This window comes from Kwoniella bestiolae, chromosome 1, assembly GCF_000512585.2.
Source record: "Kwoniella bestiolae CBS 10118 chromosome 1, complete sequence".
Lineage (NCBI taxonomy): Eukaryota > Fungi > Basidiomycota > Tremellomycetes > Tremellales > Cryptococcaceae > Kwoniella > Kwoniella bestiolae.
Window position 1 is genome coordinate 6,664,228 of NC_089241.1, and position 27,296 is coordinate 6,691,523.

General features: G+C 47.4%; 12 protein-coding genes across 12 annotated transcripts; 8 read left to right on the forward strand and 4 right to left on the reverse strand.

Moving 5' to 3' along the window:
* Window positions 1-92: 92 nt before the first annotated feature.
* Window positions 93-2,646, forward strand: I302_102495 (uncharacterized protein; the record flags this gene model as incomplete). The annotated part of the gene is made up of 10 exons (XM_019187866.1): window positions 93-404; window positions 496-1,166; window positions 1,235-1,292; window positions 1,435-1,681; window positions 1,753-1,839; window positions 1,894-1,996; window positions 2,057-2,159; window positions 2,230-2,287; window positions 2,343-2,459; window positions 2,531-2,646. 10 exons carry the CDS (start codon window positions 93-95, stop codon window positions 2,644-2,646), a joined length of 1,872 nt encoding a protein of 623 aa, XP_019050744.1.
* Window positions 2,647-3,126: 480 nt separating this feature from the next.
* I302_102496 (uncharacterized protein) lies at window positions 3,127-6,157 on the forward strand (the record flags this gene model as incomplete). The annotated part of the gene is made up of 5 exons (XM_065869489.1): window positions 3,127-3,420; window positions 3,486-4,409; window positions 4,526-4,804; window positions 4,919-5,904; window positions 6,025-6,157. 5 exons carry the CDS (start codon window positions 3,127-3,129, stop codon window positions 6,155-6,157), a joined length of 2,616 nt encoding a protein of 871 aa, XP_065725561.1.
* Window positions 6,158-6,609: 452 nt separating this feature from the next.
* Window positions 6,610-9,019, reverse strand: I302_102497 (uncharacterized protein; the record flags this gene model as incomplete). Its single annotated transcript, XM_019187868.1, has 9 exons — window positions 6,610-6,919; window positions 7,036-7,128; window positions 7,232-7,898; window positions 7,971-7,992; window positions 8,052-8,087; window positions 8,150-8,211; window positions 8,292-8,474; window positions 8,595-8,762; window positions 8,881-9,019. 9 exons carry the CDS (start codon window positions 9,017-9,019, stop codon window positions 6,610-6,612), a joined length of 1,680 nt encoding a protein of 559 aa, XP_019050746.1.
* A 937-nt stretch (window positions 9,020-9,956) lies between these two features.
* I302_102498 (uncharacterized protein) lies at window positions 9,957-11,722 on the reverse strand (the record flags this gene model as incomplete). The annotated part of the gene is made up of 8 exons (XM_019187869.1): window positions 9,957-10,156; window positions 10,244-10,312; window positions 10,456-10,600; window positions 10,683-10,722; window positions 10,800-10,892; window positions 10,979-11,110; window positions 11,235-11,410; window positions 11,516-11,722. The coding sequence occupies 8 exons, from the start codon at window positions 11,720-11,722 to the stop codon at window positions 9,957-9,959; spliced, it is 1,062 nt and encodes a 353-aa protein (XP_019050747.1).
* A 603-nt stretch (window positions 11,723-12,325) lies between these two features.
* Window positions 12,326-13,020, forward strand: I302_102499 (uncharacterized protein; the record flags this gene model as incomplete). Its single annotated transcript, XM_019187870.1, has 2 exons — window positions 12,326-12,454; window positions 12,625-13,020. The coding sequence occupies 2 exons, from the start codon at window positions 12,326-12,328 to the stop codon at window positions 13,018-13,020; spliced, it is 525 nt and encodes a 174-aa protein (XP_019050748.1).
* A 3,348-nt stretch (window positions 13,021-16,368) lies between these two features.
* On the reverse strand, window positions 16,369-17,909 carry I302_102501 (uncharacterized protein; the record flags this gene model as incomplete). Its single annotated transcript, XM_019187872.1, has 5 exons — window positions 16,369-16,682; window positions 16,754-16,979; window positions 17,299-17,494; window positions 17,713-17,840; window positions 17,898-17,909. The coding sequence occupies 5 exons, from the start codon at window positions 17,907-17,909 to the stop codon at window positions 16,369-16,371; spliced, it is 876 nt and encodes a 291-aa protein (XP_019050750.1).
* Window positions 17,910-18,315: 406 nt separating this feature from the next.
* On the forward strand, window positions 18,316-20,544 carry I302_102502 (uncharacterized protein; the record flags this gene model as incomplete). The annotated part of the gene is made up of 8 exons (XM_065869490.1): window positions 18,316-18,726; window positions 18,779-18,851; window positions 18,899-19,005; window positions 19,077-19,163; window positions 19,260-19,505; window positions 19,617-19,677; window positions 19,738-20,157; window positions 20,288-20,544. The coding sequence occupies 8 exons, from the start codon at window positions 18,316-18,318 to the stop codon at window positions 20,542-20,544; spliced, it is 1,662 nt and encodes a 553-aa protein (XP_065725562.1).
* Window positions 20,545-20,956: 412 nt separating this feature from the next.
* I302_102503 (uncharacterized protein) lies at window positions 20,957-22,076 on the forward strand (the record flags this gene model as incomplete). Its single annotated transcript, XM_065869491.1, has 5 exons — window positions 20,957-21,098; window positions 21,200-21,322; window positions 21,513-21,769; window positions 21,894-22,010; window positions 22,068-22,076. 5 exons carry the CDS (start codon window positions 20,957-20,959, stop codon window positions 22,074-22,076), a joined length of 648 nt encoding a protein of 215 aa, XP_065725563.1.
* Window positions 22,077-22,117: 41 nt separating this feature from the next.
* I302_102504 (uncharacterized protein) lies at window positions 22,118-23,013 on the forward strand (the record flags this gene model as incomplete). Its single annotated transcript, XM_019187875.1, has 4 exons — window positions 22,118-22,265; window positions 22,336-22,466; window positions 22,558-22,654; window positions 22,724-23,013. The coding sequence occupies 4 exons, from the start codon at window positions 22,118-22,120 to the stop codon at window positions 23,011-23,013; spliced, it is 666 nt and encodes a 221-aa protein (XP_019050753.1).
* Window positions 23,014-23,318: 305 nt separating this feature from the next.
* Window positions 23,319-23,873, forward strand: I302_102505 (uncharacterized protein; the record flags this gene model as incomplete). The annotated part of the gene is made up of 1 exon (XM_019187876.1): window positions 23,319-23,873. The coding sequence occupies one exon, from the start codon at window positions 23,319-23,321 to the stop codon at window positions 23,871-23,873; it is 555 nt and encodes a 184-aa protein (XP_019050754.1).
* Window positions 23,874-24,367: 494 nt separating this feature from the next.
* I302_102506 (uncharacterized protein) lies at window positions 24,368-25,281 on the forward strand (the record flags this gene model as incomplete). The annotated part of the gene is made up of 4 exons (XM_019187877.1): window positions 24,368-24,673; window positions 24,731-24,978; window positions 25,042-25,186; window positions 25,261-25,281. 4 exons carry the CDS (start codon window positions 24,368-24,370, stop codon window positions 25,279-25,281), a joined length of 720 nt encoding a protein of 239 aa, XP_019050755.1.
* A 119-nt stretch (window positions 25,282-25,400) lies between these two features.
* On the reverse strand, window positions 25,401-27,026 carry I302_102507 (uncharacterized protein; the record flags this gene model as incomplete). Its single annotated transcript, XM_019187878.1, has 2 exons — window positions 25,401-26,655; window positions 26,722-27,026. 2 exons carry the CDS (start codon window positions 27,024-27,026, stop codon window positions 25,401-25,403), a joined length of 1,560 nt encoding a protein of 519 aa, XP_019050756.1.
* Between the last annotated feature and the right edge of the window lie 270 nt (window positions 27,027-27,296).

Genomic DNA, 27,296 nt, shown 5'->3' on the forward strand with positions numbered 1-27,296 from the left:
TACTTGGGAAGATCATCTGATCAACTAAGTTGAACCTGGCATTTGGTTGAAGTCAATACCAAACACCCCTGTTCCAGACCCGGCACAACGACATGAACACTTACCCAAAGCTCAAAGCAAAGGGCAAACAGAAAACACCAACACCGCTCGTAGAACAGGGAGGTGGGTCCAGGCGTTCGAGCGTATCGAGCTCGGAGGATGACTTGGTAGTTCATCATCAAGACGATATCGACACGGAGCAATATAGTGAGGATGTTGGTGATTACCGGGGAGACGAGCTGGCGAATCTGCCCGGTGAGCGGGAAGGGTTGTTAGGGGAACAGAATGTGAAGAGGAACTTGAAACCGTTGATTGTCGATGATGGGAAGAGGAAACAGGGGAGAGTAAAAATACTAGGTGTCGAGGTGAGTCCAAGTCATTCATGAATTTACTAAAGTATGCGTTCATACACGACCACGTCTTCTGACCGATATCTATATCTTCCAAACTATCTAGCTCCCCAAACCCCTTCTCTACCTCCTCTCCATCCCTCCCATCCTCCTTCTCTTCTCCTTCCTAACCCACCGACCATCTTTGTACCACCCCATACCGACTCTCTCAAACGGCACACATACATACCACCCCACCGTCCTCCTAATCTCCCTAGACGGGTTCAGACCATCCTACCTTACCTCGCATTCCAACCTCTTACCGAACATACTGAATCTCGCACGGATGGACGACGGGATACGAGCGGAATCGATGAGACCTGTATTTCCTACTTTGACGTTCCCGAATCATTGGAGTATAATGACGGGGTTACATCCTGAGTCTCATGGGATTGTGGCTAATAATTTTTGGGATCCGTTGTTTGGGGGTGTAATTGCGAAAGAAATTAGAGAGGATGGAGGGGATGAAGCGGATATACAGATTAGAGATGATAGAGATATAGATGGGTTAGATATTGGAATTATAGATGAAACACCGGATATGAGAAGTGGGAATCTAATAGATAGTATAGAAGACGAGACAACGACTGATACAAAAACGAAGAAAGATGAAAAGAACACAGGCGCGCAATTCGTATATACCGAAGAAGATAAGAGTTGGGATTCGAATTGGTGGTGGGGTGAACCTATATGGAGTTTCGTAGAGAGGATGAAGATGAAAAGCGCTGTTATCATGTGGTAGGCGATACTTTTAAATTTATCAAGCTGGTATAGTGACGTGAACCTCAGCTGATCCGATACCTTAGGCCAGGTCCTCCGGTGACTTCACATGGTATTGCTCCATCCTACTTTGTACCTTATCGAGTGAGTAGTACGCCTTGACATGACATGCCCAACCAACCTATCCAATTGGCTTGTGTCATCGTGATCATCTTACTGGGGCATTATCCAGATACTATCTATAGATTAGTGTGCTGCTGTGCTGATTTATTCATTGTCCATTCAGAAACTCTCGCCTTCCAAGAAAGTAACCCAGATCCTATCTTACCTCGACCTCCCCCTTTCCGACCGACCCCAATTCATAGCTTCCTATTTCCCAGAGATAGATCAATCAGGACATCGCGGTGGTCCGGACTCAAAAGGGGTTAATGATAGTATAGCATTATGTGATGGGATGATTGGCGAGCTGTTGGAAGGGTTGAGGCAGAGAAACCTGGATGGTATAGTAAATGTAGTTATCGTTTCTGATCATGGTGAGCTGCTGATTCAAATTTCCACCTCTGTTTGGGGGTGTTGGTGGAGCTAATCATGAATATGCTGGTAGGCATGGCGGAAACCAGTAATGATCGGATCATCTACCTCGACGATATACTAGGCGAAGAAGGTGTGGACGCGATTGAACACAAGGATGGTCAGTGGACATCATCGTGACCGTCAATTTGTGCTGATCAAGCATGTTATATAGGCTGGCCATCTGTCGGACTGCGGTTCAAAGAGGGAGTAGATTCAGAGAACTATCTGAACATCCTTCTAGAAGCCGCTGAGTCGTCCAACGGCACTTTCGCAGTGTGAGTGCAACGTATAATATCAGTAGTCTGACTGCCAACTGACGCTGTACACAATGCCAGATACACCCACGAGACCATGCCTGAGAGATGGCATTTCAACCATGGTCATAGAATCGCACCCATCTATGTAGTCCCCACGATAGGTTGGGCAATTACCGATCATGTAAGTCTAGACTAGTACTGGCATTGCCGCTGCCGCTGACGCTGATATAAATGCCATTGGGTTGATTTAGCACGAGCATGAAGTGATGTTTCAGGGTGATTATCAGCCAAAGGGTAATCATGGTTATGGTGGGTGCTTCTCTCCCATGTAAGTTATATCGAATTGACGCACCCCTTCGCTTAGACAACCTATTTCCCGAGATGCAAGCGATCTTCTTTGGCAAGGGACCGTTTGTAATGTTGATCAAGGAGAGAGCTTCTGCCGAGGTTTATGAGACGGTTGAGCCGGCCATATTGAAGAGTAGGTAGAGTAGTCCTCAGATCATCCCGTTAGAGACTTCCACCGCTAACTCTTAATGTCGACTACTCTAGGCTTCCCAAACCTCGAGCTATTCTCGCTTGTCACAAGGTTGTTAGGGTTATCTCGAGAGGATGAACCTGCGCATAATGGGACGATAGGATTTTGGGATAGGTATTTGGGCTCGTAAGCTGTGGCTGCAGGATGAGCGGTTGTACCTGTCGTTGTACCTGTGCACATGCATATTGGCAGTACATAGCAGTATCAAGGGATAAGGGATCAAGGGTGTAAAGCAAACACCTGTATTGTTCTCCGCTTCTGGAGACCCTTGTACCCTTCAGGTTCATCTTATCGGAAGTAAAGAGTATAAGTATAAGAATGGTCGTGTGATATGGTTTGAATGGAATGAGATGATATGATTTGATGACGAATTGATAACGAGAGATAAACGTTTGATTTTGAATTTAAAGTGGGGATATGATTGCAGTATAAATAGGTTGCAGTAGGTGAATAATATGTAGTACTGTACAATACTTGATCATAAACATCATCTTCATCAGTCACTTAGTTGCATCTCAACTGCTCATCTCATCTATCAAGCGAGAGAGAGGGATCGCTGCATTATACAATTGTATTTCCTCACACCTAAACCCTTGACACCACCCACCCAATGCTCACATCCGCACCTGATAACCAACCCTCCTCAGCTTCATCCTCACGAAACACTCAGCCATCCATCTCATCCAGCTCGAACACCTATTCAAGCCTAAGACTCAAAGGTTCATTCGCCAACCTATTCGCGCTCATAGGTATATCATCTGCGCCGAAGAAATCCTTTGAAGAGGAAGATGATGATGATGACGAGGATGATGATGAAGAAGAAGAAGACGAAGGAGAGGGGGGAAGGGATGAGGAGCAGGGTGTCGGTGAAGTGGACGAGGAGAGCTTGATGTGGGATGCTCAGGTGGGTCACATAGTTACATGCTGTAGACTCAAGATTGGAACTGATATCTTGAAATTTTATCATAGACCGCATTGATATCCCACCATCCAGAACTAGCTATCAGACTATACACCCAAGCTGCCCTACCACCTTTTTGTTCACCTTCAGCATGTCTAGCTCTGGGCAATTTGCTCATCAGGGGATCATCCTTGACGGAACATGAACAACATGATTTCCACCATCACCCCCATCACCCTCAACAAGATTCACGTATCCCACCTCACGACCATGCCAACACTTCATCAACGATATCATCCAGAATACTCGGTCGATTCTTTGGATCCCCTGCTTCCGCTTCCACTCCCGCTTCATCTTCTACCTCTCACACCATCCCTTCCATCCGACCTATACCATCCAGAAGGACCACAGCAGATCTAGTCGCTTCGGGTTGGCAGATACCCAAAGATGGGAAACGGGCAGTGAGAGACGCAAAGTCCATGGGAGTCGCTGGAGCATGGTTCGTACTGGGTTTGAGCTGGCTGGTGCAGGTCGAGATGGAGCGGGAGAAGGAATCGAGGAGAAGGCAAAAGTCCAGGGAGCAGGCTCAACAAGAACCTGTTGAGATAGTTGCTCATGGCCAAGGTCAAGATCGGAGATATGGTAGAGAGGGATCGATAGATACAGAGGAGATCCTATCCTTCGATCCGAAGAATAAACACAAAGGGCTTGGGCGAGAAAGGGTGAATCGTCAAGATACGTCAATGACCATCACTGAATCAGATCATTGTCTTCACAAGCCTGAAAATACCCCTCCTATCGACCTGTCAGATTCGACAGATACCATCTGCCCACCTAAAGCTGGATCCAACCCGAGTTCTACCTCCGGTCGGACATCGGAATCAACGATGCTCAAGACCCCAGGTGATGCGTTGGTTGATGATCCGTTTAATCAGGATCAAAATCAGGATATCGAGGATGCAGCGAAGGATCTGGAGGTCTTGCAAACTATGGTGAGTGTAATCCCTTTCCGCTATACCAATGTATATTCCATCCTGGCTCTGAGTCGGATCTCTCTTCTCCGTCCTTCGTAGTCACATCGGAATACTGACTAATCTCCCATTCCCAGTACAACCTTCTGCAACCCCTTCTCAAACTCTATCGGCACGGTCATATCCAATCGCACGATCCCGTCGCACTCCCACCCATATCGCTATCAACCCTCCCTGCCATCTTACGTCCAAGGAACGAGACTGAAAAGGGAAGGAACGTGTGGAAGTTGGGTCATGTCGTAGCTTCCAAGATCAAGCTCTTGGATCTGCTGAAACGGGAAGAGAAGGATGTGGGAGTGGATATGAAAGAGATCGATAGGCTCAGAGGAGGAGTGGATATCATTATCAATTATATTGTAAGTCATGTGCTCCTTTGAGCCTTTCATCAAGTGTTTGTACGAAATCACTTCCATCGTTTCGATATTTTGGGATGGACAGATGGACTAACGTCTGATCTACTATGTGACCAGCTCGCAATGACATCGCAAGACTTGGAAGTTGAAATATACTTCAAGAATGTTATCTCCAATCCACCAACAGGGTATGAAGTGGCCGACGATTTGATCAGACAAGCAGCCAAGAGACTCGATATCATCACTTCCTCCCCAAAAGATGAAGATACGATGAATGGTTTCCCATTCCCCGATACTCACCTATCACCTCCAAAGATCCCACCTAAGCAGACCAAATCTCCACGGAAACCATCTTTGACGACTCACGGACGAAAACACTCGACATCATCCGTCACTTCCCTCTCGGCTCCGAGAATACTCTCAACACCTATCAAATCTTCTGCGTCAATGGCTTCCTTAAGCTCAATCACTGATGATCAATTCGAGCCTGTCACTGTGAGGTTGAGCGAGAGGGAGAGTGAAGATGCCATGTCGACGTTGAGGAGAGTTCACGCCAAGTCAATGGCTGATCTGACTGAAGCTTTGGAGGAACAAGGACAAGAGGAGGTGGCAAGGTATCCATCACTTGATGGATGGAAGTTATCACCTCCGGCCGACAGTATCCAACCCATCCCATCAGGCTCACTTTCTTCATCACCCGCATTCGGCGTTTCTCAGCAATCACAAATGACCATAGTGCCCCATCAGTATTACGGGATAATGCCCAAACGTAACCACCCCGAAATATCAACCTCACCTACCAACACCCTCCGTGCCGTAGCCTCATCCCCTCAATTCGGTACTCTCCGTCCCCTCAGATCAAATACCGGATCCTCAACACCCGCAAGACGAGCATTACCTTTCGAACCTTCTTCAGACCAACAGATCAACCCCATCGACCCGGAACTGGCCAAAGCGGAGTTGTCCAGTGCGTTGACGAAGCATGTCACATGTGGGGTATGCGGGATGCAGGGTGTGAATTTTCCGGAATGTAGGAAATGCGGATTGACTTTCTGTTCGAGGGAATGCAGAGTTGGAGAAGAGCGGGCAGGGAACGGGAAGAAGTGAGTGGAGAGTTCCACCAGCTTCGATGATTCACCAGATACACCTTCCAACCTCAACTCTCAACTCCCATCGTCACAATGTCATCTGAGCTGATAATGCCATATCCCTTTCATTCATAGACATATATGCGGATTATGGGAATCGAAGAAACTGTTATCTGGGTCCAGCTCGAATTCATTGACGAATAGTAATCTTACACAGAGGAATGTCGAGAAAGGATTGTCACCAGTCAGAGCTGCACGAGTGTATTAGCAAGGGAGGAATTTCTACTTTAGTTCAAAGACACGGACAGTAAGGAAAGACGGTGAAGGGAAAGGTCGTCTTGTAAATTATGTGATAAATTCTGTACCAATGTGCCTTTCGGCAGCTGTGTATGGATGCAAGGTGCAAGAGCATGTATACATAATCTAATTCCTGACAATCTTCCTAGCTGTGACCCTCTCTCTCTTTTCCTTTGCTTGAACTACTCAAACATAAACTACACTACTTACAAACAAAACAAAAACGACAACTTAAGAATCACTAGCTAGCCTAAACGCAGATCCCACATATTATCTCCTGCCCCCTTTCTCTTTCTCCCCCTTCCGCCAAACCTCGTTACAATTCCTGAACTGCTGCTAACCACCACGACGCCTCACTTCACGCCCTTCAAACCCACCCACACACACGCACGATCGCGTGTCAAACGCACCGCACGACAGTCTCTAGGTGAACAAGAAGTTAACCACCTTGACACCAAAGTTCTTAGGCGGCGGCTCATCGTACGAGACCTCCTCGTCGGATGGGATATTGGAGAACATGTCCAACTCGTCAATCTTGAGATGTCTAGGTCGTTTGACAATCCAGTATCCCAGGATGAGCACCGAGAAGACGGGGATGGTGATGTAGGCGATGACGAAGTCGGAGGAGTTCCAATGACCTTTGGTGAATACTTCCCAGCCGTTGAAGAGGATTATGATACCGGACCAGAAGATAACCCAGTATGCGGGCCAGGGCTGCATTCTGTTCCAGTAACTAAAGTGAGATAGACATATCAGTATCAGTTTGATACATGGCATGCAGTTGACGCAGACGATGTGGGATCGCTGAGATAGAAGAGGGAAGAGAGATATGGGAGAACGAATACCCACTGTAATGACTTTCGGTCGATACCTTGAGCAGCTAGGCCTTTCTTGAATCGCAAGTAGGTGATGGCGATGGTACCCCATGTGATATATCCGATCCTACAAGTATGATCTCAAAGTCAGCATCATAGACCTCAACAATCGTATGACATTCGGTCGAATCTCACAGAAAGAGTAATACCAAACCCGAAAGTCAACTCACAAAGCATTCAAGTTCGACAACCAGTTCAACACGGTCGAAGCACCTTTACTGAGCGTCATGAACGACAGCGCATAAAACAACGTCACGAAGCTGAGCGACACGATCGGTAATCCCTTTTTGGTAGTTCTCGCCAAAACCCTCGGAGCGTATCCCCTAAGAGACAGACCATACAACATCCTACTGACAGAGTACATCAGGGAACTGCCAGCTGAGAAGGCAGAAGTGAGGACCGCAGCGTTGATGATACTGGGTAGAGCTTTGATACCGGCCCGTTGGAATGCGATGACAAAGGGAGAGGAAGCGGCAGTACCAGTCGATTGAAGGAGTGAAGAATCGGTATAAGGAACCAACAAGCCAACTACGAAGATCAAGAGGATATAGAAAATGGTGATTCTCCAGAACAATCGCTTGATAGCTTTTGTCAGAGCTACTCTGGGGTTCTTGACTTCCGCAGCGGCAACAGCGATAGACTCGATACCGGCAAAAGACCCAGCAGCTTGAAGCAGGTTGGTGAAGAACCCTAGGAATTTGCCTAAGTCTCCGGCGAAATGGTATTCTGCGAACGCTCCGGGGTCTTTCCAGTATCGAAAGCCGATTCGATCGCCGCTTGGTCCTCCTCCTAGGTCGACGACTATACCGGCAATGATGAGGCCTATGACCAGCGCGACTGGCAGAGTTGTGCATTGAATCAGCACCCTGACTGACTGACTGAGTGGGTGAGATCGACAAGCCGACTCACTCTTGATAAATGCGAAGAAGAACTGGAAAGCAAGGGTCATGTCAATTATGTGACAGATGTGTTAGGATCACGATCACTTACTTCGGATTCACCGAACCATCTCACACCGAAGAAGTTCTATCATCAACGATACACTATTAGCGGATGATCTCGGTGTTATAGCGACACGCATCACTCACAATCGCAGCAGCACCAAAAGCCAGAGCAATCATATACCCAGCTTGATGAGGGACAGTGAAAGCTGATCACACATAATCATCCCATGACCATCAGCTCACGTCTCAGTATCCCAGTCTGACAAGGGTCTGGAGGATCACTCACACTTGTCCCAATACGAAATCAAGATAGACGCGGCAATAACCTCGGAAGGCAAGAACAAACAATATTGGAAGCAGACTTGCCAGCCGACCGCAAAACCTACAGAGGGGTTCAACCATCTCTCGATAAAATGGATGTACCCTCCTGAGATCGGGGCGTAGACTGCCATCTCACCCACGCAGACCACTAAGAGGAGGAAACTGATGTCAGCGGTGATGTACGAGAGGGCACATGTGAGACGAGATGTCGTATGAGGTTACGACTTGGCCAAGAATGAGAGGCGAGGATGTCAGATGGTATACTCACACATCGAGTACGCGATAGATCCGGTCAGGACAAAGGCCAATAACGATCCGACGGGCCCACCGTGAGCGATGGTCTTTCCACTTCCGAGGAACAGACCAGTACCGAGTGTACCGGCCAGAGCGATCATCTGCATATGTCGTTGCTCCATCTTACGTTGGACACCGTCGTCTGAATGTCAACAGTCCGACATCAGCACCCAGTCTCTCTCTGGCACAAAGATAAGGGCGAGTGGGATTTGCGTCACAGACCGGGTGAGATTATGTGGAAGCGTGGGCAGATCACTCACAGAGATTCGTATGGACATCCACTCGTACATCATCTTTAGCGAATCCTGGATCTTCATCCACATTCGCAGTTGCAGCACCGACGGGGAGGATCTTATCATCGTCGTACACTGGAGGAGAAGAGGGCGTGATAGCGGACATGTTGAGTGTTGAGCCGACAACTTGATCGCTGGCGGAAATGAGTTTGTAAGTTGAGTCCAGAGAGTTCTGCTGGGAGCGATAAGTGTCGTTGATCAGTGAAACAAGAGGCGCAAAGAGAGGCGAGGCAGGAGAGTTCTCGAGTGGTAGGATCGACTGGAGAAAGAGATAAGAAGCAACACCAACACAGAGATAAGACCCTCATGATTTACATGAGCTGCGGGGCAAGAGATATAGGCTGGATCACCCCCCTAATTCTTCACTTTGCCCACCGTTTCCGCCCATTCACGGGAGTAATGTCGGACTTTCATCTTCAGTCCTACGACTATGCCCTTAACGATACAGGGAAATGAGGCATCAACTGATCAAAGTAGACAAGACACCATTTTTCATTGCCTGCTCCTCCTTGTCCGTCAATTCGGGAACTCAGCAACATTGATCCCGAAGTACTTATTCTAGGGTGAAATACTCTCTAAAAACCTCGATTCAGGTTGGATCGGTCATCTCCGTTCGACGCTAGGCCCAATGGAGTTACAGTAAATTCATTTTCGATCGAGCTGGGATGGGCGTCAAGGAGACGAGGCGAGGATAAATTTAGCTCTACGCCCAGCCACGGTTGTGCCTTTTGTGGTTTGATCTCTCGGACCGAGTGAAAGATCGGGTAAGAATGCCAGAGTTTCACTCAACCGTTATGTCTACGCCGATTGAGAGATGGTGGCCGCGGGAGTGTAAGATTGCATGCAGCGAGTCAGCCCATGAGCTTGGAGTGAACACTGAACAAGTTCGTCGTCTTCGTTCTATTCCGCTTCATACTGGCACGGCAAGCGCTACAGTATGAGGATGCTAAATCTAGACGAAACCGAATATAATCTATATGATTTCATTCAACCTGATCAACGGAGTAGAAACACGGACGATCAACATCATCCACCTCTCACCCTCATACATCTATCAACTTGGTGATGAGTTTCCCCTTGTTCTGCCCGCTGAACAATCTATTGTAGATCTTCGGGATGTCCTCGAATTTACCTTCTACGACCGTCTCACTCTCGGTATTACTGATCGTGCCATCACTGACCCACCGGGTAAGATCCGAGACGGCCTGGTCAAGCGCCGAAGCGTGATCGAGAATCAACATGCCTTTAACAACAACGAAATTCAATCAGCAAACTGACACCGATCCGCAATGTCGTTTGGTCTCTCAGCATCCGTGTTGCAACAACTCACCTTTGATAGTTATTCTGTTGTAGATGATCTCCCCCCAGTGTTTCAGCGTCAATCCTTCTCCGTTGTAACCTATTGAGCGGGAGGATTTCATCAGTACTTGCGCTCGAATTACAGTCCAGAATCAAAAATGAAAGATCATTTCCGTCCTTATAACTGTATCTATCCGGTCGATGAAATTGGCGATAGATCCCATTCAAGCACTATCCACGCACCTGAGATAGCCCCGCATACCGTGACGTGTCCATGTCTTTTCACCAGAGTCAACATGGTATCCAGAATCTCCCCACCCACATTATCGAAGAATCTATCTGCGTAATCCGGCAAGAGCGTTTTCAGGTGTTCGGGGTATTCGGAGTCCTAAGTGGGTTGAGGAGATAGGTCAGCCAAGTGTAATTGGAAGTCCTTATAACCTAAGCCAAGAAAACAGCACAATACTCACCTTGTAATCTACACAATCGTCTGCTCCGATGGACTTGACCCTATCAGAAGATCAAAGGGGTTATCAACGCAACCGCCGACAGCCATACTCGAGTAGAAGCGGGGACACATAACTAACCAATCGCATTTCTCTTTTCCACCCGCAATGCCAATGATGGTCTTTACCCCTATCACTTTCTTGGCAATTTGGATGACAGTGGATCCGACGGCACTATCCCAACGATCTCGAATCAGCTCACAAACTCTGATGAATTGGGATCTAATATTCCCCTGATGGTCGAAATCATGTCCACACACCCAGCTGCACCGGACACAACGAGTACATGTTCAGGCTTCAGTTCCATCTCCTTGAAGACCCCAACCCAAGCAGTCTGTCCCGTCAGGCCGAGGATCGAATTGGTGATGTACTCTGATTGACCTTTGATGTGGCTTATAGTATCAACCAAGATGTACAGCAAATGTCAGCTAAACGCGTCAAAGTACAACATGCTGAAACATGGTTGACCAATGACAGGAAGAGAGATGTATGACTGTATGACATGTTATCACTTACATCTCCTTGCCAGTCAAGGGACCTGAATCTTGTACAACCGAGTATTCCGCCCAGTCTCCTTCGCTGTATACCTTATCTCCCTCTTTCCATACATCAGACTTGGAAAGGACAACGGTACCCATTGCTGAAGCTCGGACGGGCTGTCCTTTGAGTATAGGTGGGACGTAGAGTCGTCTCTGCGAAACATCACTTCGGTGGTTAGCAATACGAAGTGCTACACGATTTCATCATGTCAGAGGCAATGATATCCAGTGTATTAGTGAAGCAGAGATATGACCCACAGGATCGATACTCCCGTCCATCCATACTCTCTGAGCGGGATCATTCCCGAACGAAGTATTCTTGATTAATACCTGGCCTTTCTGCAGATCATCGATGGTAGGCGTAGGTCGAGTGATAAGTTCGAATTCGTTGGGAGTTGAACTATCGCTAGGTCGGGTTTTCAGTAACCAGACTTTATGCTCTTTGGGTAGACTTGAAGAGGACATGATGAAGGTAGTGATGTTGTAGAGGCTCGATGTGGATTATGCTAGTATGTTGACGGACTTGATATCTGAATGATAATGATGTTGAGCTCAATATGATGGTCTATATGTCGTTCTCTGTGTCTTTGGCACACTGTTCACCTCGACGTCAGAATCACGTCACGTCCAGTCTGGAAGCTATTTTACATCAGCATGGTGATGCAAGGTGTCATTCGACTGCAGTACTCTGTAAGAGATATGATGACCAATTCAATCCTATTCGTATGACTAAACTTGTGAGATGTGTTCACCACCTCCACTATGAATCATTTTGAATCGCATCGGTGAATCGGTTAAACTGGTAAATCTGCATTTGCTGGAATCAGTCATCAGTCATACACCGACGTATGTATCGTATGCTGTTCATGTATCATTCATGTACGACATCAAGTGGAGGAAGGGATGGGACGATTGAATCAGTACGAAAGAGAGGTTTGGACGAAGTATGACCTTGAGGGAGGGGATATCATTATATATCATGCACTTCTCTCCTATTGTGGTGTTCTCACAATTTCAACTTCCTCACCACTGCATCTACACTCCTAAGAGATGAAACCAAGAATTGCAATGTCGACCGACGTGAAGTCCAGAGGGGATAGCTTCATCCCACCCAACAACAGTCTGACCCACGATGGATGGTCCAACGAGGATGAAGCTACCGCTACGTGTTTCTGCGGGAAAGTCCAACTTGTAGTGGTGAGTCTTTTGTATCCCATCCTCGCTAAATCTCGAGTGTTCCGTACCTCACTCTGTTCATTTCCGTTTTCCTATACCGTCTGCATTCTTGGGGAATAGGGCGAAGAGGGAGAATCGAATGAACCAGACAATCCAACTGACATCCCTTGTCCCTTGTACCCACCGCCTAGCCCCTCAAATCCCCAGGTCTAGTCAACACCTTTGCGTGCAACTGCGTAGACTGCCGTAAAGTGACCGCATCAATGTTCGCAACCAACTTTACGACACTGGACTCGCACACCCGCTTCTCAAGGGGTGAAGACCACTTGACCACGTTCTCTCAGGACAAGACCACCGAGTCAGGCAAAACCATGACCAACGGGTTCTGCAGGACCTGCGGGACGTTAATGTATAGGAAATCAGATGCGTATCCCGGAACGAGGTTTTTGAGGGTCGGTACGGTGGACGATCTCAACTTGCATCAGACGGTGTTGAAGCCTAAGGATGAGATGTTTGTTGCTACGAGGGTGGGATGGTGGGATGGTGTCAAGGGTGCGAAACAATGGGATGGGGTTGCGGGAGGTTAAGGGTGTCAGGATGTGTAGAAGCGTGGGCAGAAGAGGTGAAGTTGATTGATGGGGCGTTTTGGACGTGAAGGGACTGATGACGATTGTGGTTTGATTGTGGATTCATGAGTTGTTACGAGTATTGTTGTAGTAGTTCAGAGATTGGGGGATTGTTTTATGGCAGAGATAATGTATCGTATACGTTATGGATATAAGGTGACAAGACATGTTGCTCATGTCCGTAATTCAGATGGCAACTCACATACTCTGCACTGGCGAACCATCATTCCCTCGATCAACCATTATTCAGCTCCTCGGCGATTTGCCCATTCGCAGCATAGACAGTCAATTAACATTATCCATGCGAATAACCCGTAGATAATAGATATTATAGATGTACCGTAATGATCTAATTACGCCCGACCCACAAAATAGTAAAATAGAGTAAGGCGTACTCAAGACCCGATAAATTTGTTCAATGAAACCACCATTACCCGCATCTCGTTCCTATTAGATAGGACACTGACGGTGAGAGACTGCTAAGCTATGAGTGATAAAGAGTCGAAGCGTCGTCGTCGGGTGTCATGTTGAATGAAAAGAAGAGAAGAAGAGAAGAAAGAAGAGATTAAATCTTTACAGCATGACCTTTCCTCACTGTATAGATCGTTTGTGAGTGCGTGTTATATGGAGGGAGCATATATGAGTCAGATGTGGCACCCTTGAAATGGGATACGGAGATGACTGGTGTGCCACGTGTCAAGTGTCCTCGGTGTACTGTGCGATGTGGAGGTGAATGCATTCAATCATGAATCATCACCCATACATCATCATTCATCATGCATCTTGCCATCTTTCCTTCTCTTCACCTCATCTTGATCACTCAAAGCTGCTTATCCGCCAGGTGATACACAGAACAGCACGGCAAAAACAATATGAAGCTCACCATCATCGCTCCCGACACGGTGTACGAGCACGAAGTATCATCCGACATGGAGATACAGGATGTCCAGGCGTTGATCGAAGCTGAAGTGAGTGTTATCTTTAATCCTTCCTGAACCCATTCTTACCACAATATCATTCGCTATACTCTACCTTCGCCCTCTTCATCCTCTCGCTTGCTCCGAATTGACACCTCCACACGGAGGAAAGGTCGTCTCAAGCTAACATTGCTTATTCATCCTATCCTCACAGTCCGGTCTTCCTCATTCCTCCCTACTCCTCTCAACAGACTCGGGTGTCCCACTCACAGACGTCAAGCGTACATTGGAAAGCTACGGTCTGACAGGAGATGAAAGTACAGTCTTCTTCACTTCCAAGTGAGTCATTGATTGGCTACTGCTATGTGGATACGAGTCAACGGTCAACACTTACGCGTCTCTCCTCGTAGACCACAGCCCACCCCTTCGTCATCTTCACAGCCTGCTTCAGGCCCGTCATCCGGTATATCGCACTTGGGTGGATCGGATGATGATATCGAGAGGATGAGGTTGCAGGCGTTGGGTAATCCCGGTTTAATGAATGATCTGAGGAATGTGAGTGAATGTTTATCACACAGATCTATAACATGTCGATGTATACAGAAATAATCGCTGACCTCACTGTCACTTCCGAGTTCAGAACGACCCAGAAACATACCAAGCGATTCAAGGTGGTACTCAAAGTTTCAAACAAGCTCTCCTCCGTGCTCAGCAGAGACAACGGTCAGCAGCTGCGGAGAAGCAACGTCAGATCGAGGTGAGTTGTTTCGCTCATGCGTCAGCTGTCCCTATTGTGTCGTTGTTGCATTGTAAGAAAGAACGGTAGCTGACACCCGGGAAACTTAGCTTCTCAACGCCGATCCTTATGATATCGAAGCGCAGAAGAAGATCGAGGAAGCTATTCGGATGGAGGGTGTCATGGAGAATATGCAGCATGCTATGGAATATTCAGTGAGTGGGATCGCATTAGCTATATTAACGTCAGTAGCTGACACATTCACTATCAGCCCGAATCATTCGGCAATGTCACTATGTTATATATCAACGTTGAAGTCAATGGTCACCCCATCAAAGCATTTGTGGATTCGGGAGCGCAGACTACCATCAGTGAGCTGGTAAAGACCTCAGGAAGAGGAGCTTGTGGCTGACTTCTCGCGCAGTCTCACCTGAATGCGCCGAAGCTTGTGGGTGAGTATCTTGTCATTCCTTCTTGGTGATAGGGCAGGATCTGATCAACATGTGACACAGTATAATGCGACTCCTTGACACTCGATTCGCAGGTATGGCAGAGGGTGTAGGCACAGCCAGGATCTTGGGTCGTATACATTCTGCTCAAATCAAGCTTGGCGGATTACATCTGCCTTGTGCGTTCAGTGTGTTGGAGGGGAGAGCGGTAGATCTGTTATTTGGTTTGGATATGCTTGTGAGTGGACTTTCAATTCAGCTCCTCGATATATCTACAACCCATTAGATCCAATTGGCGCCCGCTCGTGCTATTCATGACTGACTAATCCCCTCTGACCACCGCACAGAAACGCCATCAATGCTGTATCGATCTTTCCACCAACACCCTCCGAATCAACAATACCGAAGTTCCTTTCCTGGCGGAACACGAACTACCAGACAAAGCGAGGAGAAGGGGTGAAGCTGAGATGGCGGATGAGTTGGGGGACGCAGCGAGTCAAGGTGTCAGAGCTGGTGTGGCTAGTCCCACGATACCCAAGCGGGAATTTCCGGGAAGCGGCCAAGCTCTTGGAGGAGGGGGTTCATCGTCAACTAGTGGACAGACGGGCGGAGGACCTGCTACTGGTGCTGGACCAGGTGGGAGTGGAAGTGGAGCGGTAAAGGTGAAAGAGGAGGATATAAAGACTGTGAGTTCTGATTTATCCCTCCCTTACATTGTCTTCTCCAAAGCTCTTTTGAAATATCCATTCGGTCCCTGTGTGTAGGTCGTTTTGCAATTGGTTAATTTCCAACTGATATTAGCTCATCGGTCTCGGTGCTCCTCGTGATCAAGCTATCCAACTGCTCCAAGCTTCAGGTGGGAATGTGGATGTCGCTGCGTCTATGCTATTTGGTTAGGTGTAGAGTATTGCGATGATTCAATGATTTGAAGATATGAGGTAGATTCCATTGTCTGTTTTTATGCATTGTAACCGTCACGTATTCGACTTCACCTCTTCAGTTGAATTGTTGGGTATTGCATACTCGAATGAGCGGAGATTGTTGAAACATGAGTCATTGTATACATTGGTTTTAGTCATCATCATTATATTTACAACGTTTGGTTCTATCCTAAACAAGAATTTCAATATATAGTACAACCATGAGTGTCTTCTTCTGCTCAAACCCAAACCAAGATACACGATGTTTCTCTTCTTCATTAAATGTCTCATTGTCCAGCCTCATCGTTCCCACTCGCAGATGATGAAATCTGATTCGCCCATTTCCTACCCTTTTCTCTCTCCTGGATGGGTAGTCCCAAGCCATTATCTACCAATTTCTTCTCACCAAACGCCATGAGTTTTACTAATCCGTTCAATTTCGTTTCTTTCCCGTGACCTTGATTCTCCAGTATGGCCGAGTTGAGCTCTTGCGATATTTGGATGCGGTACGATCGTTTCATTAGTGCGATGATGGGGAGGAAGGATGGCTCAGAGAATAGTTGGAGGGTCTCGAGAGGCATCGGTTCGACTGGTCTGTGTACTAAGAAGAACGAGGTCAAGACATGGTCAGTATTTTCGATACTTATTACTTGACCACGAGCGATTACTCACCTCCAGTAGTTATAGCTGAATCATCGGCGAATTTGGCGAGATCGGGGAAAGCTAGCAGAGCCATGGTCCTCTCCAATTCAATCAGGAACTCTGGATTCTCTGCGCCTCGAGGAGCTAATTCGGCAGTGGCAAATTCAAGGGCCTTGTCGATTTCTTCCTGACGGATGAGCTCGATGAGTCGTAAGAGGTGGAGATGGAATAGTAAAGGTGGGTTGGTATCTAGTATCTGTACGATAGATGTACCAGTGTCAGCCATCATTTCATTTCGTAACAAGCAGATAGGTCTGAATGATGAAAATGAATGAACAAAGAAAAGAGAGAACCCCTCATATCAGGTCTGTGAGTATCGTTGCTTCAGCATGGCCGCGCTCTTTGAGCTGGCTAAGCGTGGTGCATGATGTGTTAAATCCTTGGGGTGGGTGTGCGGGTGTGTGTTCAAGTGTAAAGAGATGAAGAGAGTATGTCTTGTTGAAGGAAACGTCTTGTAAAGTTGGAACTAAAGTAGAGAATCGGGCTCAAAGGTAAATGAAGATCTACCAACTCACCTCTGGATCCAGTTCATTGACCCTCCTCACAGCTTCTTCGACCCTTCCATTTTCGACAGCTGAACGAATCTCCATTCGTTCCTGTACCTTTTCATGATCCACATCTGCTGGTAGACCAGTCTCTCGAGCGAATTGTACAGCTGCGTCTGAATATCCTTCGATGAGGAGATAATCGAACACGAGGGTGTTTAAATCACTGAGAACCACAAGAACGAAAAGTTAGCCATACTGTTCTTCGAATTGTGATCACAGTGTAGATGAGGGTGAAGGGATAGATCAGAGGTGCTAAGTATTTTATATATCCTCAATTGTTTTAGGAGAGATTCCCACTTTGCATTATATTTAGTCTCATCAGGGATGAAGGTGGGTTCGACAGATACAACAAGAAAAGAGAAGATATGCATATACACTCACTGTTTGGATATATCCGCTTTGCCCAACTCATCTTCCCATTGTCTCGTATCGAACGAAGGTAGAGCAGAGGATGAGACGGTACCGCTCGAAGTGGGCCCGAGTCGGGATGCGGTGGGAGCACGGGTTGACTACGTAATGAGCTGTAAGCTGCTGTGCTGAGGTGAGTCATGGTTCTGACGACTCACTGTTGATGCCATACTCGTATGTTATTGATTACATTTCCACCCGTGTGAGGGGTAAGAAGAAGAAAGAACAAGAAGAAGAAGAGAAACAAGAGATGAAGTGATGAGATGATGATGGATGAAGGATGAAGCGCATTTTGGGTTCAACCCCGGCGGAGTTTCGGGGTTATCTTCAAGCGGTAACAAGTGAGTCAAGCATGTGGCGTATCTGATCCCGCTATCTCCTCTTGGCACGTGGCAGTACCGTGAATGACTTTTGCGGATGCGAACCAAATAAAAACATGAACATCAACATCTTGCATCCATCTCTTGCATCTTTCTCACATCCTTTTAGCTTTTATTCTACTCTTGACGTATTGTACACTTCCAATTGAGCAGCTGCGAAGAGCAGGACGGATACTAGCTCATATAATAATCCACCATGTCAGACGGATACGACTTCTCACAGCTATATCACGCCTCCCTGGTTCGCTATTCTCCAGGTACCACCTTCCTAGCTACGTTATACCAGAACAGGATCATCATCAGATCAACGGCTTCACTACAGATAGTACGAACCTGGGCATGTCACTTACCAAACACCGCATCTTCAAGCAGGAATACTGAGGATAGTCTCAAAATAGACTACGTCGAATGGTCTGAAGATGGATTACATCTACTGGTATTCTCGTCAACCACCAAGACAGCTTGGGTATTTGGGCTGGCATCGGAGGGAGATGGGGAGTCAGGTAAGGTAGCTAGGATAGGAGGTCAGGGCATGGAGGGGCTGGTGAGGGTTGAATGGGGTAAGAATGGGAAGCAGGTGATGGCTTGGTCGGATCATAGTGCGAGTGTAATTATACCGCTTATCTCAGTACATCGCTGAAGGTGGTATTCCTTTATAGCTGAAGTTGTCGATATACGATTTATCAACTGGCCAAACGAAGGTGATCCAAAATTCAAAATCACCTTACCATTGTAAGTTAGCCCACTCATTGGCTAAGTAGCTGATCCAACCTTGATAGGCAATACATACTCCCCCGATAAGAGATATCTGGCGATTGTAGAGAAACATCTGGGCAAAGAGTACATAGGAGTATACGACATCCTTGATAGCTACAACTTACTGAGAGTGAGCTACATGTCTCGGAGACTTAACAGTACAGCTCATGGCTGATCTTACCATATTGTGTATTATCATAGCATTTCCAACTATCAACTATCGATGTCCAAGGTATAAGCTGGAGTCCTTGTGGGAGGTATCTGGCCGCTTGGGACAGCTCTTTATCTGTCAGTACATGAGCTAATCCGTCCCGCTCATTCAAGTTGCTTCCCCCTTATTCCATCGTCTGGACTATCTGATACTGACCTTTCGTCTCCACGTAGTACTCGATATACATTCATTCCCCCCTGGGACCGATACTAGCTCATTTCGACCACACCTCACCTACATTCTCACCCATGTCAACCGCAGAAGATCCAGGACTGGGTATACGTACAGTGACATGGGCGCCTGGCGGAAGGTGGTTAGCTCTGGGTGGATGGGATGGGAAAGTCAGAATTTTGGAGCATGAGGGATGGAGATGTATTGGGGTGTTAAGCTGGAGGAGCAGGATTACAGAGAAAGATGTGGTGAGTGTATATAGCCTTATCATGATTGACAGCCGAGTATATTTCTGCCTTGTGACAAATGATCACCTTTAATATCTGGACGAGCCAGCTGATGATGAGATGGATTTCTAGACGGTGTGGAGAGAACCTCGTGATTGGGTGAAAGACACACGAGGGAGGGGTATCATACAGTGTAAGCTACGTGTTCTTCGATTACGCATGATCAAGGGTTGACTCGGTTTGTGTCACAAAGTCGATCGTATCCAACCGCCAACATCGATACCAACGATACGTCCAGATCTGAGTAAACCCAACCCGAACATGGGTGTATCCCATATATCATTCGATCGAGACGGGGCGTTGGTCTTCGTACGACTGGAATCTTCACCCAATGTAATACACATCTACACTTTCCTCAAGACGCCTGGATCCGAATCCCCCGATATATCTCATTTGACAGGTACGATCTTCGAGAACCAGATACGAAGTGCGGAATGGTGCCCTTCTGGTAAGGGTCGGGGAAGGAAACTGGCGGTGACTTGTAAGACTGGTGCGGTCTATCTGTGGGATGAGGAAGGTGGTGGATGGGAGGAGGAAGATACCGATGGAGAGAGTGAGAGTAGGGAAGCTGGCGGGAGAGGGGGGATGATGGAAGGTGTTGGTATACCTGCAAGTGAGTGATTCTATACTCCTTTCGGCTATCAAGTGAAAGCCCCTTCCCTTCTGTTGATAGAGCGGATCCCGAAGCAGACATCAGTCAGTAGAATATCTCGCTGATGGTCTTATATTTTACACCATGACAGGATCAGAGTTCTCTGCCAGTGAATTGCACTGGGCACCTGACGGGTCTTCAGTAGTGATCCAAGACAAGTCGCAATTCTGCTTGCTGTATCTGAACGAGACGGAGAGTGACACTGCAGATCGCTCGATGAGATGGGATGGGACAGATGAAGGTCTTTCACATGTAGTGGAAGAGGAGGAAGAGGAGGAATACGAAGAGGGTTGGAGTGGCTATGGTTTGGGTTTCAAGGGTGGCTTAGTGGGCGCTGTGAGAGCATAGAGGGTAGATATGTACTGGATTCTCTTTTCCCCATGGATGATATAGTTGTATGTATAGTACATGTAGATATGAACAATATCGGATATCTACATCCCAATACTTTTGTAACTTGTCGAAGCTAATTTGATCATGGGGAGACTCGTTATCCAACTTGATCATGAACGTTTAAACGTTTGCTTTGCTTGGATGAATGGTGCCTCACATATGAGGTGACAACTTTGTATTTAACCATAACATCCTTAGACTGTCTCTTTCATCATCTCATCTCTCATCTCTCCTATCAGTCGTCATCCCATCGACCTATCTATCCATCATGGGTGTCCTCTTGAGAGACCAGATATTGATATAGCATCTCATCTCAACCACTGCACATAATTGATTGACCAGAGACAAGAACGACTTTACCAGCATAATGCGACTCACCGCTCCTCCTCGGCCGACCTCTTTATCCTCCTTGTTCATCTTACCTGTCCCCTTGGGATTGCTGGTGATAGCTTACCTAGTAGCGATAAGTAGGAGACCCGACGTACCAGAGTCAGTTCAGGTGGATGACCGTAAGTCTGCAGTCTAATTTCCATCATACGTGATTTAATTGTCAACTGTATCCTGACCAAGCGACGTTGAGCTCACTGCTCATGCTCATGTCGGTATATAGCCCATCAATGGGGATTCCCTCAATGGTATGGCAATTATCCCACTCCATATGACTATCAGTCAACCCAGCCAGGAGGAGAAGAGGAAGTATGCGATCATCCCAAGAATGTATTGTTATTCATAGGTTTGTCACTCCACGTTCAATCTCGCAGCTGTATTAGGGACGAGCAGATAGGCAAGCTGATCGAATACCTGTCATTGTAGATCTACCATGTTAGTTCATACATCTCTTTGTACCATGAACGATAATCACAAGCCTCTCATCTCTCATAATCTTACCAAGACCTTATAGCTGATCGTCTTCCCATATACAGACGATCACCCCGATATACCAACAGCCTTATCCCTCCTTTCCTCCCTAACTTCCTCAAACCGATTCAACGTAACTACTCTCTCACCTTTTTCGCCTCAATGGAATATTGAACTCTCCTCGAAGCAGAATCTAAAGGATATAGGATGTGACGATGTAGATTGGGTGTGGAGAGTAGGAGATCAGAGTGGGTCCGAGGATCTGGGTTGTGAGAAAGCTATTTGGGTTGAGGAGGGGGTCGAGAAACCTGGTGGAGCGAATGTAAGTCGATCCTTCCTCGTCTCTCATCCCTCATCTATGGGCAACCGATTCTCGCTGTATTCCATCTGTATTGATGATCATGAGACGAATGCATACGACAGCTAATCAACGATTGACCTCGCAGGTCTCGCTGCTATCCCAACCCCACCATATGCTCAAACCACAACACTCTCATAACGCTCTTCAAGCTGCCCATGGGGAAGGATGGGAACTGGGCTTACTGACTCATGCTCTACCAGCTGTGAGTTAATGGTCAATTCAACTTGTGAGCGTTTTGAGGCTGACACTCCTAATTCAGGCCGAGTAAGTTGAACATGGAATGTACATCGAGCCGTTATAAAATCTAACATGAAGAGCATATTTCTCAGCCCACAGATATTCTACCCATCCCGACGAGGCATCTCTCGAAGATCCATCGTTTACTTTCCATCGAGAACGACAGACACGAAAGATTATCCTAAATTGCCTTGGGGCAAATCATGGTCAATCTATTCTCGTACGTCAAGGCCTGCGGAGATAGACCACTCTTTGTATATATGAAGTCTGATAATTGCATACGTGCTTAGCATCACGAAGAGCACCACCCATCCCCAAGACAGGCTCAGATCCATTCGCACCTGGTAGCCCATGGATGAAATTCTGGTTGAGAGAGGAACAGCGTTTGGCTAAAGCTATGAGGGATACAGGGATTTGCCTAGTAAGTGACATGATGTCGTCCATCGATAGCTTGTCGATATCGACACGCATTATATGAAGCCTTGAGCTGACATCTCTACTACCTTTCCCAGTTTGAGGGATGGCAGTATGGTGAGCTGGATGACAGGATAGCGAAAGCAATGTTATCTGGATGTATCGTCGCTACTGTACCTCCTCAAACACATCATGGTAAGTCTCACCACCATTCTATCGCTATGAATCTGTGGAATCTCCTGACATGGTCATATCTTTGGATAGACGCCTTCTCGCCATTGATCTTGCCCTTGTCAAAACCATCTTCAGTCTCCATACTAGCTGCTTTACCCGTTGATAATCTCAATCAGCTATTAAGGAGATACACCAATTCAGATCTGCAGCGTCTCGCTCTGCACGCTTTCATCTCGGCTAGGCGTAGATTGGTGCCGCCCTCTAGGTTTAAAGGTGTCGAGAATGCGGTGAAGGTATGGGAAGATGGTGGAAGGGGATACGATTTTAAGGAAGGGTTCAGGTGGGATTGTGATACGGGCCATGGGGGTTGGTGTGGGTAGCTATGCATATCTCGTTGTCAGGCAACTGGTCCAGCTACCTAGGAGAGTTGTCTGTCTGCTCTTCGTCAGGTAGAGGAGTAAAGAGGCTGTACTGGAGAAATTCGAGAACGGAGTGAGCTCGATCGATCAGTGACGTCACGTCCTCAAAGAGAAGAAGAGGAACAACGTCTTCGAATTTCTTTGTATCTCTTGTTCATCGTTGATGCATCCATTCCTACATGTCACTACTAAAGACCACAGTCAGGTTCACTCTCCATCCTTCAATTCCCAACGTCACGGCCATACACACAAGACATCTGGGCACCATGTCACCACTCACACCGAACCCACTATCAACCCTCAAGATCTCCAAATACCATATCCCAGCTTACCAAAACTTCCCCAACACCTCACTCAGGCCGTACCCGTTGATGATCTATCATTCAGCCTATCCCTCGTCACTCTCAGCAAGCACAGTGGAGCAACATCTATCTTCTGTCGGGGTGGTCCAACCAGCATGGAGATATACAATGTACAAACAACATCATTATCACTCTACCGTAGACGAAGTGTTGGTCGTAGTGAACGGTGCAGCAAAACTATGTTTCGGCGGATCAGTCTCCAACCCAGACAAAGTAGAAGCTGAAGTGAGTAAAGGAGATGTCATGGTGGTTCCTGCTGGGGTGGGTCATGCATTGATAGAGGATAAAGGATCTTTCGAGATGGTGGGTTGTTATCCTGAAGGAAGTGGGAACTGGGATATGTGTACGGGGGAGGATGGTGAAAAGGATAAGAATCGGAAAACGATTAGAGAGTTGGGGTGGCTGAAAGGTGATCCGATGTATAGGGATCAAGGCCCTGTGGTAGATGTGAGAGAATAGTTCATGGTCGGACGGATAAAGGTCTGTCGCCATCACTAATCCCCTTTGATCGATTCGATCCAATCTCAAGATGATCAGGAGAGATGGGATGGGAGTCAGAGAAGGATGTTCAAAGTGGGAGAGGGGATATCATCAAGGTCAAGATGGTCTGTCGATCATTTCAAAACCAATCATCCCTTTTCTCTGTATCGTTCACATCAACGCAGCGGATATCATACCATATCATCCATATCCCTCAATCACTAAATCAATCCCAACAATATCCCCTTCAATCTCGAGCACCACCATTATCCTTTCCAAGCGACGTATCTTCATCCCTGGAACTCATCGACCTGGTCACACACGAGTCATCGCCCGATACTATAGGTGATCCGTATCAAATACGCATCGCATCATGACTTTGTCGTCTACATTCAACCATCTTTCCCGTGTTTCCCCTTCTCGCAGATCCAGCGTTCCCCTCATTCCCCTCCCATACTCTTAGCAATTCAATCATGTTCATCAAGTGTTTCATCATCCTGTCAGCCGCAACTGCTGGTACACTTGCGGTTCCACAACCACAGAGATTCGGATGGGGTGCTAAACCCACCACGACCCCTCCAGCAGCTCCCCCACCTGCGTCGACACCTCCAGCAGGTGCACCACCTTCAACTTCCGTTCCCCAGCCACCACCTGCTTCCGCTGCTCCTCCAGCTTCCAGTCCTCCTCCTGCCAGTCCGCCGCCTGCCACTTCAGCTGCTGCAGCTCCACCAGGAGGAGGAGGGGGTGCAGCTGCAGGTGGCGAGTCGCATCAGATCACGGTGTGTTAGCCCTTCAGCGATTCATCCACTAATCATACGTTGACATGACTCCATCAGATCCTCAATAATTGCGGGGAAGGTCGGCCTCTCATCGCTTACGCTGCCAATCGAGCCGGTCAACCTGTACAAGGAAGCATCACGATCAACGGTCCGGTTGATAGTGGAATAGCCTGGATGGACGGTACGAAACATAATTGTGGTTTCGATGGAACAGGTTGTGGATTTACGGAATTCTCGCTCTTGAACTCTGGTCAGAACTCTGCGGATTACTCTCTACTCACCACTGGGCTGGGCGATCATTATTTGTGAGTGGTCACTGCTTTCACTACTGGCCCATCTGGTCAACGCTAATCAGAAATGGTAAACAGCAAATATGCGATGGATTTCAGGTTTACTGGTCAGTGTACAAAGGCTCCCGGGAAATGTGTCAGTGGGGAGGACTGTCCCGGTGCGTATACCGGTACCGATACTTTCAGTGGTACGCCTCCCACCTGTCCTGGACAGAACGTTGGGGTGAGTGATATCTCCTGTGATCCCTTCGAGCCACGCAGCTACACTTCGCTGACCAGATTTGTATCGCATTTCAGATCCACATAACTTTCTGTTAGATGCTACCAGGGTGACATGGACTGTTACTTAATGCATGCAGCCTTCAAAATGCTTTCAAAACGGCATTGCAGGCCCTTACCGAGTAATACATAACAAATATCAGTTTATTCCACTCGTTTCATTCCGCCTTGACCTGTCTCCCTTTACCGCCATACAAGGTGGCACCCCTGATACCAACAGGATCGCCCTTTACTTTCATCAGACTTACTCCAGGAGCTCTGAGACTGGGTTGGTCGGGATCAAAGTCGTGTCTGTCAGGCATCTTCATCTCGTCTGTTCCCAGCCAAACTTCCAAACCCTTTACCGATTGCCCATCCTTGTTATACCACAAATCTTCAGTCTTGATCTGCCATTTTTCCAACCTCTTTCTCAGATCGTCGAGGATCTCCTTGTAAGCTGGATCCTTGGCTAGATCATTGACTTCCATCGGATCGTTCTCGAGGTCGAACAGTTGTTCGGGTGGCCTGAAGATATAATCCCTCAGGGATCTACTACCGACAAAGACGGGAGTCTGGAGGTTCCTCATTCCCTCGAACGACAGGGACGAGTACAGGTCAGTCGCAAATGGGAAATCCAACCTCCAAGCGATGTTCCGGTGATACTTGTACTTTCGGGTACGGATCGCTCGAGTGGGCCAGTAATTCGCTCTCTTATGGTATGTGTGAGAGCAGAACACCTGATGAGGCCATTTAGATTGGGGAACGATATCCGAACGAGATAAGATGGGAAGAATGGATCGGCCGAGACGGTCTGGTGAGAGGTCCTTGGTTCGCAGATCAAGTGGGAGGCCGGCGTAGTCTAACATGGTGGGCAAGATATCGAGGAAGCTGACCAAGTTGGGGTTGGCAAATCCTTTGATGCCTTGCGCTACTAACGATGGATCCCTGACGACAAATGGTAAACAGGTACCCGAGTCGTATAAGGTGGTCTTGGAATTGATGAAGGGTGGTCCATTGTCGCTGGTGATGATGACTAGGGTGTTTGTGTCCAACCCTCTCTTAGCTAGATTATCCAGGATAAATCCGATACCTTGGTCGAACCGGTAGATAGCTCTATAGTACTCCACCAATTCCTGTCTTAGTTCCGGAACATCCGTAAGCCAATCGGGCACTTCCACATCTTCCGGTCTAACTTGGATATCATCGACTCGAGGGTCGAACGGTCCATGATCATTCGCGAATCCACCTCGTGATTGATCACGGTGAGGATCATGGAATCCTACACAGAGGTTGAATGGCTTGTTCGCCTCGATGGCTTTGGCAAAGAACGAGTCGCAGTGATCACCGAAGACAGCCGAGTCCCGAGTCTCGATGTCGTCGAAGATCGCCCATGGGTAGGTCTTTTTTAGCCCGACGTGGATCTTGCCAACGATGCTGTAAAGCAATGAGAGATCAGCTTTCATATATAACTTAGCCTTGTATAAAGAATTGCGGACACACCCAGTAAGATAGTCCGCCTTGTTGAACAATTGAGGCAACGTATCAACATGTTCGAAAGTTTGGAAATGGGTTGCAACCTGGTTCAAGCCGTATTGACCGTTCTCATGGGTATGAAGTCCGGTGTAGATGGTGGATCGACTGCCCGAGCAGGAAGCCGTACTGGCAAAGGCTAGGTCGAATCGGATACCTTCCGAGGCGAACTTGTCGAGGTTGGGCGTCTTGATACTTTTACAACTGTAGGCACCGATGTATTTGCCCAGATCGTCAGCGACGATGAAAAGGATGTCCTTTTGTGGCTGTGACATAGTGGAAGAACAATGGATATGATGTTGCTGGACCGATGCGCGAAAACAACGTTGATGAGAACCTTTTATATCTCAAGCTTCACCCGATATCTAGGGATAGTGATTCACGTACTACCCAGAGAGAGGTGGGTCCGGTCGGAAGATGATCCGAGTGAACCACCATCCATGTCCACTTGACTTGCAGTATTCGTTATAATAGCGCCTGCTTACATCATTATTGTAAAAAGCATGAACGAATGCTTATCTATTGTTTGGGAATCCCGACCTCAA